The following is a 21,561-nucleotide window of genomic DNA, read 5'->3' on the forward strand; positions in this document are numbered from 1 at the left end:
GGGGGGGGGGGGTGGGGGAGCTGTGCTCTCTCTTCTGCACCCCCACCTCTCTGAGACTGAGTGTAGTGAAGGGGGAGAAGAAACTGGGCAAACTGGGAGAAGACACTGGGCAAACTGGGAGAAGAATCAGGAGGTAAAAAAAAAAAAATCGGTGGAAGTTTTTGGGCACCACAGTTTAAAAAAGACATTAAGCCATGAGAGAGCATCCAAAGGAGGATGGGGAAGGGTCTGCAGGGGCTTTATGAGGAGGCTGGAGGAGACTGAAGGGAGATCTCATTGGGGTCTTCAATATCCTCACTCCAATCTGTGCCCTGTGTGAGCAGGAACAGGACCCCAGGGAATTTTAGGTTGGATCTCAGGACAAGATTCTTCCCCCAGAGGGTGGTTGGCACTGACCAGGCTCCCCAGGGCAGTGGGCACAGCCCCAAGGCTGCCAGAGCTCCAGGAGGGTTTGGACAACGCTCTGAGGGACAGGGTGGGATTGTTGGGGTGTCCGTGCAGGGCCAGGGGTTGGACTGATGATCCTTGTGGATCCCTTCCCACTCAGGATATTCCAGGATTCTATAAAGAGTTACCAGAGGGAAGGGAGGTCAGTGATCTTCTGATGGGGCTCAAACACTGACATTTTGGTGCCTTCCTTCCTGGAACAGCTGATTTTCCTCTCTGTTCTTGTTAAACAAGCTTTGAGCTTGTGGGACATGGACCTGGCAGGGCTGAGTGTGCCCCAGGCACTGCAGAACCAGGACAGGGAGAGGTAGAGGGTGCCCAGAACCCCCTCAGAGTGGCCCTGCCCGTGCAGGGTCTGTGCAGTGAAGGCTGTTCTCCCTCTGTGCCTGAAGAGGTTTGTTGCCAGGAGCAACTTGTCTGCATTAGTTTGTAATTGCTCTGCCAGCCTTGACATCTCAAGGCCCTTCCATCCCCAAGTCGTGGCTGTTCCAGCACTCCTGGAGCTGCAGAGCTGAATGTCTCCAATAGATGCAGGTCAAGGCCTCAACTCATCCAGCTACAAAAAAAGAAAAAGGTAATTTTGGGGCAGCCGTGCATCAAATATCTCTGTGGGTAAAACCTGGGGTGCTTTCTGCCCTTTCAGTTCTTCTTTTGAGTATCCCTTTTCAGTGGAAGAGGTGGAGGGAAGTACATTCTGTTGTTCTCCTTCTGTAATTCTCCGAGTTTTAATTAAATTGCATGAAAGGAGGCTGGTGCAGAGCAGCTACACTGTAGGGTTTGAAAATCCTGCTGCAGCATCAGGTCTGTAAACATTCCAGCTTCCAGCACTCCTGGAGTTTAGTGCCTCAGTCTGTAAATGAGGGAGTGAGTCTGAGTTGTTGTTGCTGGTCTCCCAGTGAATCAGGACCAAACTCGTCCAGCAAAGGCATCGAGGGGTTATTCCCTGAGCTCTGGGGTTGTGGTTGCTCTGTGAATCAGGAGCACAGATATCAAGGGCTGAGGGTTGTTTCCTGAGCTCTGGGAGATGGTTACTCCATTTAGGTTATGAATGTCTTGGATAGTCTAGCCTGGACTCTGGAATAATCGAGATTTTCAGTTCTCGAGGGCAGAAGAAAATAAATCTACACGTCCCAGTGCTGCTGTTGGTCCCACAGCTGCTGTTGGTGAGGGTGGGATGAGAACACTCAGCTCTGTTTGGTGCAGAACCACGTTCTTGCCGTGGCCATCACACAGGGGGTGCTTTGGCTCCTCACAGGTCACTTTGGGGGGCAGAGATGTGCCTGGGCTCGATGCTGCTGGGAGTGCCAGCACAGTTTTCATAGAATCATAGAATCATAGAATCAGGTGGGTTGGAAAGGACCTCAGAGATCATCAAGCCCAACCCTTGATCCAACCCCGCTGTGGTTCCCAGCCCATGGCACTGATGCCACATCCAGTCTGTCCTTAAACACCTCCAGGGATGGAGAATCCACCCCTTCCCTGGGCAGCCCATTCCAATGGCTGAGCACCCTCTCTGGAAAGAAATTCTTTCTAATATCCAACCTAACCCTCCCCTGGCACAGCTGAAGACTGAGCCCTCTTGTCTTGCTGATGGTTGCCTGGGAAAAGAGACCAACCACCCCCTGGCTCCCCCCTCCTGTCAGGGAGTTGCAGAGAGTGAGGAGGTCTCCCCTGAGCCTCCTCTTCTCCAGGCTGAGCCCCCCCAGCTCCCTCAGCCTCTCCTCACAGCACTTGTGCTCCAGTCCCTTCCCCAGCCTTGTTGCTCTCCTCTGGACCTGCTCCAGCCCCTCCATGTCCTTCCTGAGCTGAGGGCCCAGAACTGGACACAGTACTCAAGGTGACCCCTCAGGAACTGAGACCCCCAGGAATTCCCCCCTCAGGATTCCCTCACCCAGTGAATTAGTGGCTCTGGATTAATCCCTGGACAAGACTAAAGCCCAGCTGCAAGTGCCCCAGGGTGCTCGGGAAGCGCTTTCTCCGCGGACCAAACACGGGCAGTGGGGTGCAAGGACCTCCCTTGTTCCCTTTTGCCAGGGTTTATCCACCCTGACGGGACACCCCACGACCAGTGGTGAGGATTATTCCCTGCTCCCCCTCCAGCCCTTGCTTTTCAGAGCACGCTGACAGCAAAGCTGCCCCCTGGACCAGCGGTGCCCTCTGGTTTGGTTGTGACCCCTCCTGACCCGAGGTGGATTTGAATCCCCAACTGACAGCGCTCAGGATCCCATTACTAATCTCCTGAGCCACCCAGTTGCCCCATAAATCTGCCAGTGATATGTTTAACAAAGCAGAGATTAACACAGAGGCTGCCAGGGCAGAATTGAGATGTAGTTTGGGCTGGTTTTGTGCTCTGCTTCCCTCCTGCAGGCGGAGCTTCCTCGGGACCGGCCCCAAAACTGCTTTGTTTTGAAATGTTCACCTGTTCTGCTTTTTTGGTGGGGTGTTATAAACCCTGACAACCTGCTCCACGCAGCTTATTCCCACAGTCCCCACCCAGGATGGCCTTGTCTGACCCCTCTTCTGTTGCTGCCCCGAGATGCTGCCTGGGGGAGGTTTTCCTGCATTGTTTTCTGGCTGTGAAATTGTAATTTTTGGTCAAAGAAAATCACAGTGTTCTCCAGATAACAAAAACCCAGCCGTTTCAAACCAGTTTTGAAGCGCTGGATTTTACAAAATAGAAATGAATCACGAAAACCACAGGATGGTTTGGGTTGGAAAAGCCCTTTAAGAGCATCAATCCAACCATTCCCCCAGCACTGCCCCAGGTCCCCAAGTGCCACATCCACATGGCTTTTAAATCCCTCCAGGGATGGGGACTCCACCACTTTCCTGGGAGCCTGTTCCAGTGCTTGATCACCCTCTCTGGGAATAAATTCTTCCTAATATTCATTGTTTTCATTCTCAACTGCTCCTAAAATCCCAAGACCTTTAGCTGGAGGAGTCTCAGGCTTCCTGAATTAATTTTCTCTTCTCCAAAGAATATTTTCTGTATTTCCTTTCTAAGCTGTTAGTTTGCATTGTTTTATATACCAAATAAATTGTCAGATTCTCTTATCCCATTGCTATAAGGAAGTAGGGTAGGTTCTTTGGAATGCTGGAGCCTGGTAAAAACCAGGAAAAATTTGGATAACTTGCACTAGTTTGCACCAGTACAAGTCAATAATAATAATGAGAGAGCTGTGACTCAGAGTATTGCTGTGTCAGAACTATAAAAAATGTTGCTCAAGAGGATTATTTAACAGTTGCCTTTGTTTTGGGAACTTTTTATACTTAAAATTCCTATAAAGTTTCTTTAAGAGCCTTTCTTTCCACGTGGAAGAAAGGCTTTAAAATAAACTTCTAAGGTTTGATTTCCTAAATTGCAGATCTTTAGCAAAATAAAATAAGGCTTTCTGAAGTGTTGGGGGTTTTTTTGGGGGGTTTTTTTTGTTTTGTTTTGGTTTGGTTTTGTTTTTTTTTTTGTTTTTTTTTTTTGTTTTTTCCCAAGGAGTTAAAGGTTCTTTCTGCTAGCAGGGAGAGCTAAAAGTGGATCACTGGCCACGAGCCAAACTCCATCAGCTCCACAGAAATATTCATAAAGTAGATCAATAATTAAGCCCTCTATGCAAAAGAAATGCTGAGTTTGTCTCAGATTGCTCTGCAGTGCCTGATCATACATGGTTTAATTTATTTTCCAAATAAGTTTTTGGGAATATTAGCAAGATTTAAGCTTTTTTTTTTTTTTTTGGACAACTTGGTATGACTATTTGGCTTATTTAGGTTTATTCTGAATAAATTTCCTTTTTTTTTTTTTTTAACCCAGGCAAATTCAGAAATTTCATCCACTGGGTGATTTGCTACTGTTGAAGTGTTTTTATAGGGCAAGATGACACAGAAAATGGATTGGGATGGCAGTGGCATTTCCTTAGTCAGTGCAACAGAATAAGGGGAAAATGTAATAACTGAATTTAACATAATAACTGAATTTAACTGCTTTTCTTACATGCTTCTGTTTTCTTCCTCTGTTTGTGACCATGTTTTTGATTCTCAGTAGAGATAAATGGCTTTAGGAGAATAGAACCTGTTTATTCCTTGGGCTTTACCAACAACACTGTAACAGCCCTGGAGCTGCAGAACCTCTGCAGCTTGTGGGGAAAAGAATTCCCTCTGCCTCATAAGTTCAGTGCAATTCCAGGGGGGGATTTGCAGGGCCAGCTATTTATCCCACTTGGGAATGGAGGAAGTGTTCAGTCAATGTGGCCTCTGCATTTTCAAAGGGAGGGAAGACTTGAATTCTTGCTCTCTGGGCTGGAGGGAAGGAATGTGTTTTATTCCACCTTCTGCAGGAGAAACTCGGTGCAGTGCAGGACGTGCCTGGACTGAAAAATGGAATTGCCACTGGTGATAATTTGCTTTCTCCCCTCTCTGAAAAATTCTATCTTCCAGGCCTGCAATTACCCATCTTTTATTTATAAAACCTTTCCTACAAGAGCACTTAGGGGAGGGAAAACTTATCTGGGAAATAATTGGCCACGTTAATTAAGCTGCTGCACGTCACGTGGTGCTGTTACCTGGCTGCTCTGGCAGTGGCATCGTGTGCAGCCAGTCAAACCCACTCACAGGTCATTCCAGCTGCATCAATAAAACTCTTGGGGCTGGGCAGGGAGCCGGGATAACAGTGACAGGGATTCAGCACAGTCACGGTTTGCCGAACGACTCGTCCGATAAACTGAGCCCTGGTCCCTGCAGGGACCAAAAGCTTTCCCCAGCTGATGATTCCATGACTCACTGCAGCCCTTTCACAGGGATAAAGGGGGGAAAAGAACCCTCCTGCTCCTGCTGAGCCCCTTTCCACACCTCCTGGCCCAGGGATGCAGCTGGAAGCACGGACACGTGGACCTTATGACCTGTGGTCCCTCTTTGGTTGCTGGTTTCCTTAGGTCCCCATAAACAGGGATGCACCCAGAGTGAAGTCCCTCACCCAGGAAGAGAGTTAGAAAGGAATTCTGGAAGAGGATAGGACTGTGCTGATGGGATGTGGGGCACAGCCAGACAAGCAGGGTGACCAGCAGCCTCCTCACAGAGCTGGTGCTTTTCCCCCTTCATCCCATGTTGGTTCCTCCCTAAATCACCCACATCACTCCCTTTCCCTGCCACTGTCCTCCCACAGACATCCCTAAACTCTGGTATCATCCTGAAATGTTGCCCTGTCAGGGTGGCTCTTCCTGGCTCAGAGCATCCCAGAGAGGTTTGGGTTGGAATGGGACCCTAAAGCCCATCCAGTCCCACCCCCTGCCATGGGCAGGGACACCTTCCACCAGCCCAGGTTGCTCCAACCTGGCCTTGGACACTTCCAGGGATCCAGGGGCAGCCACAGCTTCTCTGGGAAACTTCTCTGGGACCCCCTCCCACCTCTGTGCTCTTGTGCTCCTTGGGATGTGTTGTCTGCTCAAGCAGAACAAACTTGTGCCTCTCTTGTGAGAAATTTCAGTGATATCTCTGATTTTAGGGGATGGTTTCAGGCTAAACTCCTCATCACACCCGAATGTCTCCTCACAGCCCCCCCAAAATCAAAGAAACCCAGCAGTTTGTATTCTCTCTTCCTCTTTTCTACTTAAGCAATTCTATCCCTGAGCTCCCTGCTGGCTCTTGGGAATTCTGTCCTGAGCCACCTCACCTTTTTAGGAGGACTTTGGGGATGGGGCTGTGGATTTAGATGCCTGAAGGTGAGGTGTCATCTCACAATCCATGGGTGGAGTCGACCCTCAACTTCTACCTGAAGATCACAGGGATTTAAGTATGGAATTATGTTAGGGCTTCTCATTCTTAGCACTGAGAACTCCTCATTTCCTGTCTGGGTGGTATTTCAGAGAGTTGAGAGGTATTTTATTTTATTTATTTTTTAAACTGGAAATATATTTGGTTATCTTAAATTTTTTTAATTGAGACTGCATTAGCTTCTGCTGACAGTACAGCTCTGTGATGGTGCTTGTAAAATTTGGTAAATTTGGAATTTATGGTTAAAATCCTTTTGGTACTTGTGAAATCCTTTTTTTTGTTTTTTCTTTTAAAATACCCAGCCTGTAAACTCAATAGGAAACCTTGATAATGTTAAGCCAGTGAAATAATAATTGGCCATATCTATGAAGACAATCCTTGGTGCTATTGAAGGGCCAGAGCAGAATCCATCTTGCTGTCAATACAACTTCAGCAGGAATTGTGTGGGTGGATTGGAGCACTTATCCCAGCCATTATGCAGCAGTGGCACAAGTTAATGGAACAGATTGTCAGGGGGACTGTAGGAAGCAATTGCATAGGAAGGAAGATGTGATTTATGTATGAGAGATAATACACTGCACGTAATGAGAAAGTTTGGAAAATAATGTATGGAGGAGGTGCACGGATAAAATCGTTGGCATAGCTCAGAAAATAACATTTTATTTCTGGCTGCTTATTGCTTCCTCGAATTGCTTCCTGATTTTGGTGTTTAATTCAAGCTGAGTTACATTTGAAAAAAAAAAACAAAAACAACAAGTGATGTTATTTCTGAAGATGACAATGGGGAGGAAAAAAAAGGACTGCTTGGGATCAGGCTAAAAAATCCAGGGGATGTTTGTGTTTGCTCACCCTCCCTCTCTGTTTTGGAGCAATCCTTTTGGATCTGCCAGCGTGTTGTTTTTGTAGGGTGGGTTTGGCTTTTGTTGCCTTTGAGGAAAGTCTGTGAAAAAATTAAGAGATTATAACAATAACAGGAACAAAACCTAAAAAAATCCACCCCAAAACATAAAACCTGGAGCTGGTGGGTGTGGTGGTGAGGAGAGGAGCACGAGGAGGCAGAAGGAAGGGTCCCAAAGCTGGACAGGGTGAGGGGGGGGACATGGGGAGTGCCCAACGTTTCTCCAACATCAGAGATCCAGGCAGGAGCTCCTGAACAAGGAATGAGGGAGGAGCATGAGGAGCTGGTGGGGAAGGTGAGGAGAAGGGGGTTGAGGGTGTTTAGGATGGAAAAGAAGTGGTGGCAGAGCAAAAGAAGCACAAACCCTCAAGCTGAGGGTGGGCAGAGGGTCTGTCCCTCTTCCCCCCCTCACGGGACAGAGCACGAGCCTTTAGTTGCCTTTGTGGAGGTGAAGCACAAAATCCTCCCCCCAAAAAACCCATAACTGCTCTCACTTTGTGCAGCCATTTTGTCCTTCACATCCACTTATTTTCTTCAGGTACCAGGGATGAGTTTTCCAGCCTTTCAGCTTCCCAAACAAAAACCCCCAGGAAGAAATCTGATCCGTGAGTTGCTGCCTTACCTGTGCAGCTTCTCAGTCTGGCAGATAAATAACACTTTGCAGGCAGTGGAGCACAGTTTTGATGGGATTGCTTTTTTTGGGGGGAGGCTCTCTGACATTCCAGGCACTGGAAGAGCTGGATTGATTGCACCAGAGTGGTGTTTGCCTGGAGTGCTGTGCTTCCCACGGTGGGACGATGAGCTGACATTGCTCTCTAAGCCTCAACTCAGGCATGAAGGAAATAAATGGGATAAGGGGATGTCTGGGGTTGTGTGTCCATGTGGGTTTTGGCCTCTTGAGTTAGGGATTATTGCCTAAGTGCTTGGGATGAGCAAAATGGGGGTAAGGAGGCAAAAAGTTGCATTGTTCTGGAATACTTATAGCAGGGCTGGGCAGCCCTTTTCATCCTGGGAGTGAAGAGCTTTGTCTTGCTGAGAGCCACAGTGTGCACTGGCCATGAGGAGCTGTGGAGAGGCAGAGTTTGGGGTGGGTGCTGTCTGGGTGCCCCCACATTCCTGGGAGTGAGACCTGGGATCAGGGGCTGCATCAGTCCTGTCGGTCCCAGTCGCCTCTTCGGGGTTGTGTCTCACCAAGTGGGTGCTTGGGGTGGCCCAGTTTTCAGCAGAAACCCACAAATTATTTACTAAACAACTTACAAATTGCCTCCTTACCCTTGAGTTCTGAAATGCTGGGGTGAAACATGAACACACGTTGCACTGGGATTAGGGGTTGTGTCAGTGGTGTTGGCTCGAGTCACCTCTTCGGGGTTGTGTGGGTGCTTGGGGGGCCCAGTTTTTGGCACAAACCCACAAATTATTTACTATAAATTATTTACAACTTATAAATTGCCTTCTTATCCCTGAGTTCTGAAATCCCAGGGCAAAATATGAACACACTGGGGTCAGGGGCTGCATCAGTGATCTTGGTCCGAATCTCCTTGTCAGGGTTGTGTCTCACCAATCCACAAATTATTTAATAAACAACTTATAAATTGCCTTGTTACCCTTGAAACCCAAAGTCTCAGGATGGAACATGAACACACATTGCACTGGGATCAGGGGCTGCATCAGTGGTGTTGGTCTGGGTCACCTCTTCGGGGTTGTGTCTCACCAGGTGGGTGCTTGGGGGCCCAGTTTTCAGCACAAACCCACAAATTATTTACTAAATAACTTACAAATTGCCTCCTTACCCTCGATTTCTGAAATCCTGGGCTGAAACACGTGGCACACACGCAGCCATCCAACACCTCCCTGTCTCCTTCTCCCCCGTGGCTGCTGCTCAGCCGAGTCTCAGGAGCGGGCGAGGGGAAGCTCCTCCTCTGCTTGAAGTCAAATCAAAGTGTGACAAAAATGGTTAATTGAGCAGAGCATTGGAACAGCTGCTGGAGTGGCACACGAGTGGCACATCCCCACGACAGAACAACCTCCTGCATCGGGTACCAGCCACCTCGTTAGCTTTGAAGGCCTCGTTAAGTCGGTGGCAGGTCTCTGATGGCAGATGAGAAGGATGTTACACATCCTCTTAGTGCGGCTTTAAAGGAAGGGTGCGTGTTTTAAATGCAAATGTCGTGCTTGTTGTTGGGTTGTAGGGAGCAGAGCTGCTGTCTGAAGGATTGATTGGCCTTTTAAGTGTCAGGCAGCTCTATTTTTAGGGGTGGTGATGCGTGTTTGTCTTGTAACCCATTAGACTTCACTGCAAAGAGGAATCAAAATGCATGTGCAGGTTGTATCCATATGAATAAGTGTCAGTCCTGGTGTCACCTGGGAATCAGGGCAGCTCCAAGGGGAAATGGTCCAAAATGTCATTGTGGGGTTTCCACACAGCATCTTGTTGTTTGTTGGGGCTAAGGATAAAAATCACGATGACTTCTGAGTAAAAAACAAACTTAGAGCAGCATAACAGCCCGATGGGCAGCCTGGTTTGGGTCTAATCGGGGGGTTTATTGACACATTTAGATGTTTAGCCTAGAAATGAAACCAGTAGAGTGCTGGGACTGGGCTGGGCCACCCCAGACTCAGCACAACCAGCTCTCAGGACCTGCAAACTTCAGATTCTCTCAGCTCTGATTGCTTTTCTCGCACCAAGTCTCTCACTAGTTTTCGGTGATGAGCAGCAAACCCTTTGCAAATATTTCCATGGCTATTCCCCCAGTATTTACATCATTATCCCCCCAATATTTCCATGGCTATCCTCCCAATATTTCCCTGGCTATCCCCCCAGTATTTACATTATTATTCCCCCAGTATTTACATTATTATTCCCCCAATATCTACATGACCATTCCCACAATATTTACATGGATATCCCCCCAATATTTACATGGTTATTCCCCCAATATTTCCATGGCTGTTCCCCCAATATTTCCGTGGCTATGCCCCCAGTATTTACATTACTATTCCCCCAGAATTTATATGGATATCCCCCCAATATTTGTGTGGTTGTTCCCCCAATATTTCCATGACTTTCCCCACAGTATTTTCATGGCTGTTCCCCCAGTATTTACGTGGATATGCCCCCAATATTTATGTGGTTATTCCCCCAATATTTTCATGGCTTTCCCCTCAATATTTACATGGATATACCCCCAATATTTATATGGCTATTTCCTCAATATCTACATGACTATTCCCCCAATATTTACACAACTATTCCCCCAATATTTATGTGGCTATTCCCCCAATATTACCGTGGTTATTCCCCCAATATTTACATGGCTTCCCCCTCAATATTTACGTGGCTGTTCCCCTGTAACTCCCAGGAGGAAATAACCAACTCTTGCTGATATTTCAGCTCATTGTGTCCCACAGCCCTCCCTGCTGACCCAAATGTGAGCACACAGGAAACATATGCCACGTTTTATTTGCCAGCTCTAGAAAAGATGGGTTTGGAGCACACGAGATGTCACATCTGTTTAGGCCACAAAATATTGCACTGAATGGCTCCCTTTGTGAGAAACTCTGCATTTCCTGGTGCCTGTTAAATTGGGATTATAAGCTGTGTTAAATGTGCTTTATCTTATGAGTTCCTCTTCTGTTTGCAGCAAGGGAAGCCGTATGTCTTTGATAGAGTGTTACCTCCCAACACAACCCAGGAACAAGTTTATAATGCCTGTGCCAAGCAGATTGTTAAAGGTAGGTGTTGTCTTTGCTTATCCCTGCTTGGGGGGAGGGAAAGAGATGTCTGCCTGTCCCCTCCAGCCGTTTAAAGACTGGATAATAAATGTTTCGGTGTCTGGGTGGGAATTTACTAATTAGTGATCCCAAACATTTCCTTTTTTCTGGGGCTTGTCTGGGTAAAAAAATAACCACAGAAGAGCTGAAGGAATCGCAGCAGTTGTTCCTTCCTTTCTCCTCTTGTTGTTCCACACAAACACTTGCTTTTTGTGCTACAAGGAACAAAAAGTGTTTTCTTCGTGCAGTGTGAGACTGTTCAGTCCAGGATGAGCGTGGAATATCTGTACCTTGGAGTGGGAGGGTGGACTGTGGAAGGAGAGTGTAGAAAGCACTGGTTTCTTCTTTCAATGCACAGAGCTTGCATTTAAAATTGAAATGAGAACACAGGTGCCTCTCAGATAACACCCTGCTTGTTTGAAACGAAACCTTCACGAGCTGTTGAATTTTCATTTGAGAATCAGAGTTTTTGGGTGCATTTTTGTCACTTGCCATAACCCCCCACCTCCCAGATCACCCTCAGACCTCACACGTGGTCCCGAGGCTGGGTGGTCCCTCCCTGGTGGTATTCATAACATCATGGAATATGCTGAGTGGGAAAGGATCCACAAGGATCATCAAGTCCCACTCCTGGCCCTGCACAGGCCCCCCAACAATCCCCCCTGTCCCTGAGAGTGTTGTCCAAACCCTTCCTGAACTCAGCCTTGGTGCTGTGACCGTGTTGCAGCATCTCAGAGGTTCTCAGTAGTCCCTGGTCTGGTTGTTCCTTGTGTGGTGTCCCTGTGCTCTCCCTGGGTTTGGTCCTTGGGTTTTGGTTTCTAAATCCAAGTGTGTGGACAGTGGGAATGGTGTCAGAGCCGGCCAAGGCTGGGTGGTGAACACTGGGGAATTCTGGAGATACTGGGGGTGTGCACAGAGGGGCAGGAGCTGCTGGAGCCATGTGGGAGGACCTGCTGGTGTTTTAGGGATGGAGCTGGATCTGCTCAGAGCTCCTGTGTTGGGAGAGCTCCCTGGAATGAGCAGCCCCGCTCCAAACCCTGGGTGCAGTTCTGGAGGAAATGGGTTGTCCCGCTCCAACAGCCTGGAGCAAACCAACCTGGTCCCACCCAGGTGATCGGGGGCGAGGTCCAGAAACACAAATGTTGCTGTTGGAGAGTGGAAACAAGCCCTAAAAATTCAGTTACCTCTTCTCAGAGGGAGCCTGATTACAGCAGTTCTGCCTTCAGATGGGTAAGCCTTTAATAAAAACTGGTGGGGCTGGAGTTGAGGGATCATCAGCTGGGGTTGCTGACACACCACTCAGCTGGTTGGAAGTTTGGGAAGCTGTTCCAGGACTCCAGGGTGTGCTGACAGGAGCAGCACTGGGCTGTTTGAGGGGATTTATATCCCCTGTGGAAGTTGGTTTCCTCTGAAAATGATGAGAGGAATAAAACCCTCGGTGAGAGGGATTTGGAAGAGCTAAATCAGGGAGTAAATTGTCCTCGTGCCATAAATAGGAAGGAAAATAACTCTCCAAAGTCCTGCTGGGAAAGAGAGCTCAGAGTTACCTTCCACGTGGAAGTTTGGTGGGGAGGGGAAAAAAAGAGAAATGGGGGGAAAAAGAGAGAAGAGGGGATTAAAAAAGTGAGGAGAGTGATGGGGAGGAAGAGAAAGGGAGGATGGGGAGAGGAAAATGTAAGATGGGGAGTGAGGGAGAGCACAGAGTGATACGGTTTTTAGTGAAATATATGAAATAAAACACTAAAGAAAATATTAAATAAAATACTAAATAATTAATAAATAAATAAATACAAAAATACGAAAATATGCACTTAGGATGTGGGGAATCACCACTGGGATTGCATTTTTTCCCAAAATACACTAAAGAAGATACTAAAGTAAAATAATCAATAAAACACTAAAAATAAAATACCCAATAAAATCCCCAAATAAATAAAATATTAAATTCTGGATAATAAATAAATAATAAATTCCTAAAATAAATAAAATCCTCAAATAACACACTGGAGTGTGGGGAATCACCACTGGGATTGCATTTTTTTACTAAAACACACTAAAGAAGATACTAAAGTAAAATAATCAATAAAACACTAAAAATAAAATACCGAATAAAATCCCCAACTAAGTAAAATATTAAATACTGTATAATAAATAAATAATAAATTCCTAAAATAAATAAAACCCCCAAATAAATAAAATATCAAATTCTGTACAATAAATTAATAATAAAATCCTAAAATAAATAAATTCTAAAATAACACACTGGGGTGTGGGGAATCACCACTGGGATTGCATTTTTTACTAAAATACACTAAAGAAGATACTAAAGTGAAATAATCAATAAAATACTATAATTAAAAAACCAAATAAAATCCCCAAACAAATAAAATGTTAAATTCTGGATAATAGATAAATAATAGAATCCTAAAATAAATAAAATACTAAAATAACACACTGGGTTGTGGGAAATCACCACCAGGGACTGCATTTTTTCCTAAAATACACTAAATAAAATACTAAATGAAGCAATAAGTACTATCAAATAGATAAATAATAAAATACTAAAATACACAGTGGGTTGTGTGAGGAATCACCATTGGGGTTGCATTTTTTTCCTAAAATACATTAAACCAAATACTAAAAAAAGTAATAAATACTATATAATAGATAAAGAATAAAATACTGAAATACACACTTAGGATGTGGGGAATCACCACTGGAGACTGCATTTTTTTTTTGGTGATAAAATGTTATTTATTAATCAGATTATTTTCCCCCTTGGCTTTGTTTCTGTATGGATTTGATTTGGTACCTTGGATCCACCTGGAGTTAATACCCTTTTTCTTCTTTATTTTCCTCCTTTCTTTCTTTTAATTCAAACTATTTTTTTTTAAATTTAACCCAATTTGGCACAAAGTAGAAATAGTAGGAGTGAACTCTTAGGGAGCACTTGCACTAGATTTTTTTATCTGTGCAATTATTATTTCTAATTGCTTATTTCAGCTGTCGTTTCCTTAAAGCAAAAATAAGCAGTGGCTCTATTTTTATAAACAGATGAGGATGCTAAATTATATTCTGTGTTTAATTAGAATATTTATTTTTTAAATGGCTTCATTCCAATTTCATCCTCAGTCTTGCTGCACAGGAAATGTGAGTCTGTGCAGCAGAAAAAAAAAAATCTCTTTCCCTTTCCTCTCTTTTAATCCATTTCTGTTCTTTGAAATAATTTTTATCTGGTTTTTTTCTCTGATTTTTTTTTTCATACTTGTTCCTTCTTCATTCCTTTTTGTATTTTTCTAATGTATCTTTATTTAATTGTCCTTCCTGTCTGGACCACCTGCTTGGATACATATGGAGATGCAAATTAAGATATTTTCTGTGTGTGTTTATGTAAATATAATATATATGACATATCTAATAATATATAACACAGTCATGTGTATATATTTACTATAAATACACACACACAGAGATATATTTATTTCCTGGAAGCCTCTATTAGTAGAGATCCAGAGGGTGGGAAACACAAGTATATTTTCCAGCCTTCCCAGATTTCTGAAAGCTCCTGTGGGCATTAAGCATTGCCAAGTGAAAAATGGATATTTTTATATCTAAATGCAATATAAAATGACTATTTCTGCCTTGAAAGAAGTCTATTTTCAATAAAGCAAATTCCTGCTCATCTGACTTTCCTCTTTCTTTGCTCTCCTGCTTTGTAGACTTGGGGAAACTTGTAAATTAATGAGGCCACGACCTGTTGAGGGTGATACAGCAGGGGAAATACAATATGACATTTATAGCAAGAATTGGTTTAATTTTCTCTGTGCTTTAAAATGCAGGCAGTTAAGCTTTTCCTTTCCCATGTTACACAGAGGTATTGGATGATATGTAGTGTCCAGAGATATTTTTCCCCTGGAAAAATAAGCAATCAATAATCCTGCAGTTCTCTAATTTAGATTTTAGTGTGGTTTTTTTGTTGTTGTTCTAAAATTAGCTCCATATGCCATATTTTCCCCGTTGTTTACTGCAAAAACACATTTTCTAATTGAGCTTCAACACTGTAAAGACATAAGAAAGGCTGATAATTCAGCTTTAAGACGTCAATGAGAGTTTTAATTGGTTTTTTTCTTCTTCTTGCAGATGTCCTGGAAGGCTACAATGGCACAATCTTTGCCTATGGACAGACATCATCAGGAAAAACACACACCATGGAGGTACAGTGGGAATATGAAATCAGTTTGGGAGCAGCAGTGGGATTTTATGTACCAATTACCTGAACAAGGCAGTTCTTTGGAGCTCTGAGTGACACAGAAAAACAGATTTGGGAACGTTTGGCCTCTCCTGCCTTTAGTATTTCATTCAACCTGGAGTGGGGTTTTTTTCCAAGAGATATCTCCAGATATCTAAATAAACTAACAAACTGTGAGTAAAAAAAACCATCCTGCCAGCTCAGGGGATGTGTAGATTTTAAAGGACTTGGGTGAGACTGGTTAAGGCACAAATGGAAACAGTAATAAGGGTCTGTCTGCAGAGTTCCCTTTGCAAGGCAGGATTATGAAAATTCCTGCCTTGCTTATTGGTTTTCTCATTTGCACTGCCCTTCTGGGAATACCCCTCTGGCATTCTGCAGCGCAGATGGATGAGTTTGGAATTGCTGCTTTGGAGGAGAATATGAAATTAGGTGAAATTACACCAAATTAGCCCAAATTCCAGGGGCTGAAATCCTGTGCCTGTTCATTTTTCTGCCTCGTGAAGTGTGGAGGGTTTTTTTTCCTCTGGTTTGGGTTCTTTTTTTTTTTAACTGTTCAGTGCAGAAGACATTTAGACATCCCAGTTTTGCTGAAAAAGGAGGATCATTCAAGCATTTAATCCTTGCACGGGATTGTTCCTTCCCAAACTGGGTCGTCTCGTCCCGGAGCGTTTCGGTTCAGCTGCGAATTTTGCAGGTCGGCAGCAAAGTTTGGCCGAGTGAGGGATGAAAAAAATGAGCTTTGCTGGGTTTAACACCACCAGATGGTTTTTTAACCTGAAGGTTAAAGGACAAGGGAAGCCAGAGGGCCCTGGTGCAATGGCTCCATTCCTGGAGGATGCAATAACCGGTCTAATTAAGCCCGTCCTTGGGAGCGTGGGGGAAATCACTGGCTCAGCCCTCACAGATGGCACAGTCCTGAGTAATCCACCAGCTCTGGGTGTAATTAAATCAAAATGTCTGCAGGGCTCGAGCTGGTGCTTCCACATGGCACGGGGAAGATCTCCTAAAGCCAATTTATATTCAGAATTACAAGCTGTGATAAAGAAAACGACTGGAGAAAAAAACGGCCGGTTCGCTGCTCTAATAAAGAGAAAGCTGTCATTTTAGAGTGGAATCAAGTCTACATTCAGCTTTAATCCCCCCTCTTAGCCTAACATCCTCTTGTGAAGTTGCTAAAGTATGTTGTGGAAGGAAAAAAAAAAAATAAGTCTGAAGTTGGAGAAATAGTAAATCCTCTTGGTAAAGCTGTTATGGAGGATTTTCTGTGAAATGCGAAATACTTCCTAGTGTTGGTGTTAAGCTTCAAGAGGATATGGTGGTATAATAGAGCCAGGATGGGCTTTCTGACAGACACAGGTCTAAATAAAGGAGTTGCCACCTGTATAGCAGGATAAACACCTGCTTAAAAAATCACAATTTTTTTTTGCCCATGGGATTAAATTGATAGGCTTTGACCTCATAGGAGAGTTTTCAGTGCTTGGCCCCCACAAACTGTAGTTATGATGTCAACATCCTGAAATGAAACAGCTCTGTCTCCAATGTTGCACTTCTCCTGCTGTGTTTAAATGTGGAAATTAATGTTCTGCTTAAAATCAGAGGCTTTGATGAGCACAGAACTCTCTGTCCAGGGGCTTTGGTGGGGTCTCCTAATGCAGTGTCAGCTTTGCAGCAGCTCCAAACTCTTCCCAAGGTTACAGCTACATCCATGAGAGTATTTGTGGTTTCTTTCTCTTTTTATTCCAGATTTCCAGGGAATATGGTGCCTTTACCTTGCTCTTCCTTTCCAGGTTGTCCCTTCCAGTGGAAGGTGTCCCTGCCCACAGCAGGGGGTTAGAACTAGATGGTCTTTAGGGTCCCTTCCCACCCAAACCAGTGGGTGATGATATAAATTGTAGTGAGACCTCTTATTTTAATAAAAACCCTCTGAAGTTTCTCTTGACTTAAAAAGGGAGGAGATCTGAGCCCAAGAAGTTGTAGAAGTGGTTGAGTGTCGTGCACACCTCGTGTTTTTACAGCTTGATTTCTCCTGTGAGCTGGAAGGAGCTGTGGAAAGGAAAACATAAAAGCATTTTCATCAGGGGGCTTGTTGGGGCTGGGAGAATGTTTAATTAAATGCTTTTACAAGTTGTCGCTGCCCAACAATTATTAGGGGACGTGTTTATGGGCACAGCGATCCCAAAGGTGATTTTGCACCTCTGTGGCACAACTTTGGGTTCAAAGCCTCCTTTTTCTGAGGTGACAACCCAAAGCCACTCTGGGAAAAGGGGCATGGAATGGCTGGAGCATTCCTGGTTCTGGAGCTGCCTCTGTTGCTGTACTTTGTAGTGTATTTTGAATTTTGCTGTACTTTGTGGTGTAGACACAGCTTTGGCTGGATTTGTGTGCCCTGAAGAAATACCAACAAATCTCTGTTTATCCTGGTTTAGGAAAAGCTCCTTTCCCCTCTTTGGGAAAAGCTTTTCAAGGGCTTTTTCAGGGAGAAAGGCTGGATGGTGTGAAAATAGTGCTGCTGTCACTGTGTTTTGGAGCCAAGCGCTGTGCTGGCAAACAAAGTGTTGGGGGGTGTTTGCACATAAAGTTTTCCTCTTCATCAAGGGTTTACTTTATTTAACCACCCTCTTTTTCATTCTCATAGTCTGGAATAAAATGGTGTCTCACTTGGGAAGGAATTTTTTAGTTTTTGAGTAGCTTAATAAGATACTGGTTATGGTGCTTCTGCTGCAGAAGGTGATATTATTTGTGCAATATAAACCAAATATTCGCAGTTTAGGTACAGCTGAGTGCTGCTTTATGGGGAAGGCAGTCAGCAAGTGAACTGATTTATCTCTGTTCCCTCTTTTTTCTGCCTCAAGATGTTCATGTAATTCAAGGGCAGAAAAACCCAGTAAACTGCTTTAAACACAGGCTGTGGGATGGAGGGAGAGGTTATGTCAGTTCTTTGTGTTAAATTGCCTTCACCCCGGGTTGATGCTTAGGAGTTGACTGTCATTTCACCAGCTTTAGATAAATGAGGCAGTGTCTAAAAAGCCTATATTTGAGTATGCTAATAAAGGCTGGGGAAACTGGGAAAACAGGTCAATGTGACCCACTAGTCATTCACAAACACACATGATATTGAAAACCACGTGCATGTGTGTATAATTTTCTCCTTATTTTGCTAAAAAAAAATGCTGGTGTTTAATAATTTTGGCAATTTGGAGTTGTACCATTGCCCTATATGTTTACAAAAAGTAATAATTCCCCACCACTGTTTGGAGTAAGACCCTTTTTGTGCTGTTCTGGGCAGCATTAATTGGCCAAAAATATATTCCAAAGGTGTGTCAGAGGTTCTGGACACCGTGTTCTGATGGAGTCTTTGACTACTGACTTGTTAATGCATATTTAAACAGTTTCATAAAACATTTAGAAATAACAATACAGTCCAGGCTGTAGTCAGAAAAGGTTTTTTTTTTTCAAATTAATATTTCTGTTCCATTTCCATTGGTGTTAGCTCTCCTCTACGTGCCTGGCTTAGGGGAAAAAAAAAAAAAAAAAAGCAATGCAAGTGCTGTGCAGCCAGGGAAATTGTTGGGATTAGTTAATATTCATTTCTGGAAAGAATAGAGGAAGGTAGTTGTGCAAATGAATATGGAAAGCAGGAGTGTTTGTGAGGCACAGATCTCTGGCTATAGGCCCAAGTGAGCTCAAATCAGAATATATTATTGTAATCCTCAAATCCTCACAACCCAGATTTTCCTTCTGCTCTGTAGCATAGTGGGGGAAGAGAAACAGGATTGTTTAATGCTCCTTTTGTTGCTGCCAGGTTCCCAAACACCTGGTTTTAACCGGGCTGTAATTTGTGTGTTTGTTTGTGTTTGTTCCTCTCCTTGGTCGGAGGGTGACGGTGCAAAGAGTGGCAGGAGCTGCCAGAACAAATTGGTGCTCCGTGGGGTGAGGAATTCCAACGTTTCTGTGCACTGACATCGAGTAAATCCCTCCCCAGAGCAACACACACCCATAGGGACCCTCTGGAAGAGGGCAGGCTTGGACAAAGCTCTCTCCCCTCTCGTCCCCGAATTAACGGGTCGGTTTTGCGTCCGCAGGGAAAACTGCACGACCCTCAGCTCATGGGAATCATTCCAAGAATTGCACACGACATCTTTGATCACATCTACTCCATGGATGAGAACCTGGAGTTCCACATAAAGGTAAATGTGGAGCGACACGTTACGTAACGGGACGGGTGGAAGTCGGGCCGGGCGGGAAATCTGCCCTCGCGCCGCGGATTTTTCCCTCCCTCCCTCAAAAATCACCACGTTACTGAGGATATTTCCTAGAAATAACCCAACCCAGCTGCTGGTTGTTGATGGAATTTTTTTCCTGAGCATGTTTGCAGCTCAAGTTTCCTGGGAAAACCAGCCACCGCGGTCAGAAAACACCGATTTCGCTGCGGCTTCTCCAAAGGCTGGAGCTCAGCCCCGCCAATAATGACCATAAATACCATGAGGGACATTTGTGGGAATACTGACATGCTGCTGTCTCAAGGATACAAACAGCCCTGCACAGTATTTGGGGTTGAAATGGGGGAGAGGTGGCTTTGGGCAATTCGTGGGAGGATGTTTAGAAGTAATTTTTAGCTCGAAAGCTGATTTATGGGCTCTTTATGGTGGTGCTCTAAGGCTCCATTTGAACCCCCATGTTTTTCCACGTCCCTGTCTTGATCCCAGCCACATGATCTCTCAGATTTATCTGAGTGACCTTTAATTCCCACTGTTCATCCAGTCTCCTGGGGAGCTCTCAGCTGTGGGGGGCATTGCTCCATCTGGCAGAGTCGGGGTCAGGCTGCAGTTCGTTTCCATCAGTAAAATTATCCAGTGGATTGCAGGAAAAATGGGTCCTCGGGGTCGTCCCCCCCAAAAAAACCCACAGAAAACACACCTAGATGGTTTCAGTGAAGTTCAGTAGCTGAGCAGAGGTAGATGTGAAGGCACTGTCCCTTCTCCTTCCAAGGGGGATACTCCCTGGGAATGGAGCTCCCTGAGAATGGAACTCCCTGGGAATGGAGCTCCCTGAGACTGGAGCTCCCTGAGAATGGAGCTCCCTGAGACTGGAGCTCCCTGAGAATGGAGCTCCCTGAAAATGGAACTCCCTGAGAATGGAGCTCCCTGGGAATGGAGCTCCCTGGGAATGGAGCTCCCTGAGAATGGAGCTCCCTGAGAATGGAGCTCTCTGTCCTTCCCGTGCCTAGAAGTTAAGAGATAAGTGACTTTTTAGTTCTGGTTGCACTAAAGCACTTGAAGCACTTCTGGGGGAATATATATATATATATATATATATATATTTATTTTAATAATCTGGTGCCTCTGAACCAGCTCTTCTGCAATGACTCAATATTGAGAACCTTCTTAGCAGGGCCTGTTTGTGGGGTGCTCATGAAATAAAGACAGTGGTTTAAAGTACAAATAAACCATTAAACACTTCAATAGACCTTAAATTGTAAAATACTGAGCTCCTTGAGAAGAGACACCTCTGAATTTTCACACAAATGGCTTCCACAGGAATGATTTCCACTGGTTTCTTTCCATTGCCTGCAAAAGCTTTTCCCACATGATCCCAACAGATGGAGACCCCAAGACGTAGTAAATTCCTGCCCCAGCAGAAGACATCACTTTATAAATCATGTTCTGCCAGCACAGGACTGTTTCAATGGCTTCCCATCATAGCTGACATCCATGAATATCTTAACAGAAAAGCTGCCTAAATAGCAGGGAGTGAGTGAGTGATTGTGCAGGGAGCTGTCAGGGAGAGAAATGCCTGTTCTGTCATCAGGAGCCAGGATTTAACCAAACTGTCACACTCCTTTAATAACTGAGCCAACATTGAAAATTAATATCGTTTTTTTTTCTCCCCCTCTTTAATACAGATCCATTTAGAACAGGGAAGGGAACATGTGTTGGTCCTCAGCAGTGTGTTAATAGGATGATAAGAAGCAGGTGGGGTTAAGTCTGGCTTAACTGGAATGAGCTGGGCCAGAGCTTGGCTTTAAGTGGGGCACAGGGGAAGTAAAGGCACAAAAGCAACATATATCTGTATTTAATGGCAGTTGTCACTTAGGAAGATCAACTTATCCCTATAAAAACTCCAGATAATTTATTTTTCAGGTGAGAGAAAATGAGACTTTACTAAATAGCAAGTTTACTGATCCCTAGAATTTAACCACCTAGTTTTCTAGTTAAATAATCCCTGGATGAAGCTTATTTAGGGAATGGTTAGGCCCCACTCCCCTAACACATTTTGTTTGCTTCTGCAAGTCAAATGCCCTTTTATTAAAAGACTCATTTATTCATTTTCCTTCTTAATTTTTTTTCCTTAGGGCAGTTGTGTCTCTTTGTTAGAGAAAAGCTGATTTTCAGTTTCTTCTTGATTCATGACAGAGTCATGGGCTTAATTTAAAACT

The 21,561-nt window shown here is 44.5% G+C and overlaps 1 protein-coding gene across 1 annotated transcript in view; it reads left to right on the top strand.

The window, feature by feature from the left end:
- The window catches only part of KIF5C (kinesin family member 5C), a 70,820-nt gene that overhangs the window by 12,215 nt on the left and 37,044 nt on the right, over nt 1–21,561 (top strand). Inside the window, exons 2-4 of the mRNA XM_064661669.1 lie at nt 10,744–10,834; nt 15,014–15,087; nt 19,208–19,312. Coding sequence (XP_064517739.1) covers nt 10,744–10,834; nt 15,014–15,087; nt 19,208–19,312 — 270 coding nt within the window. The remainder of the gene's footprint in view (nt 1–10,743; nt 10,835–15,013; nt 15,088–19,207; nt 19,313–21,561) is intronic.

Source organism: Pseudopipra pipra, chromosome 7 (assembly GCF_036250125.1).
Source record: "Pseudopipra pipra isolate bDixPip1 chromosome 7, bDixPip1.hap1, whole genome shotgun sequence".
NCBI lineage: Eukaryota > Metazoa > Chordata > Aves > Passeriformes > Pipridae > Pseudopipra > Pseudopipra pipra.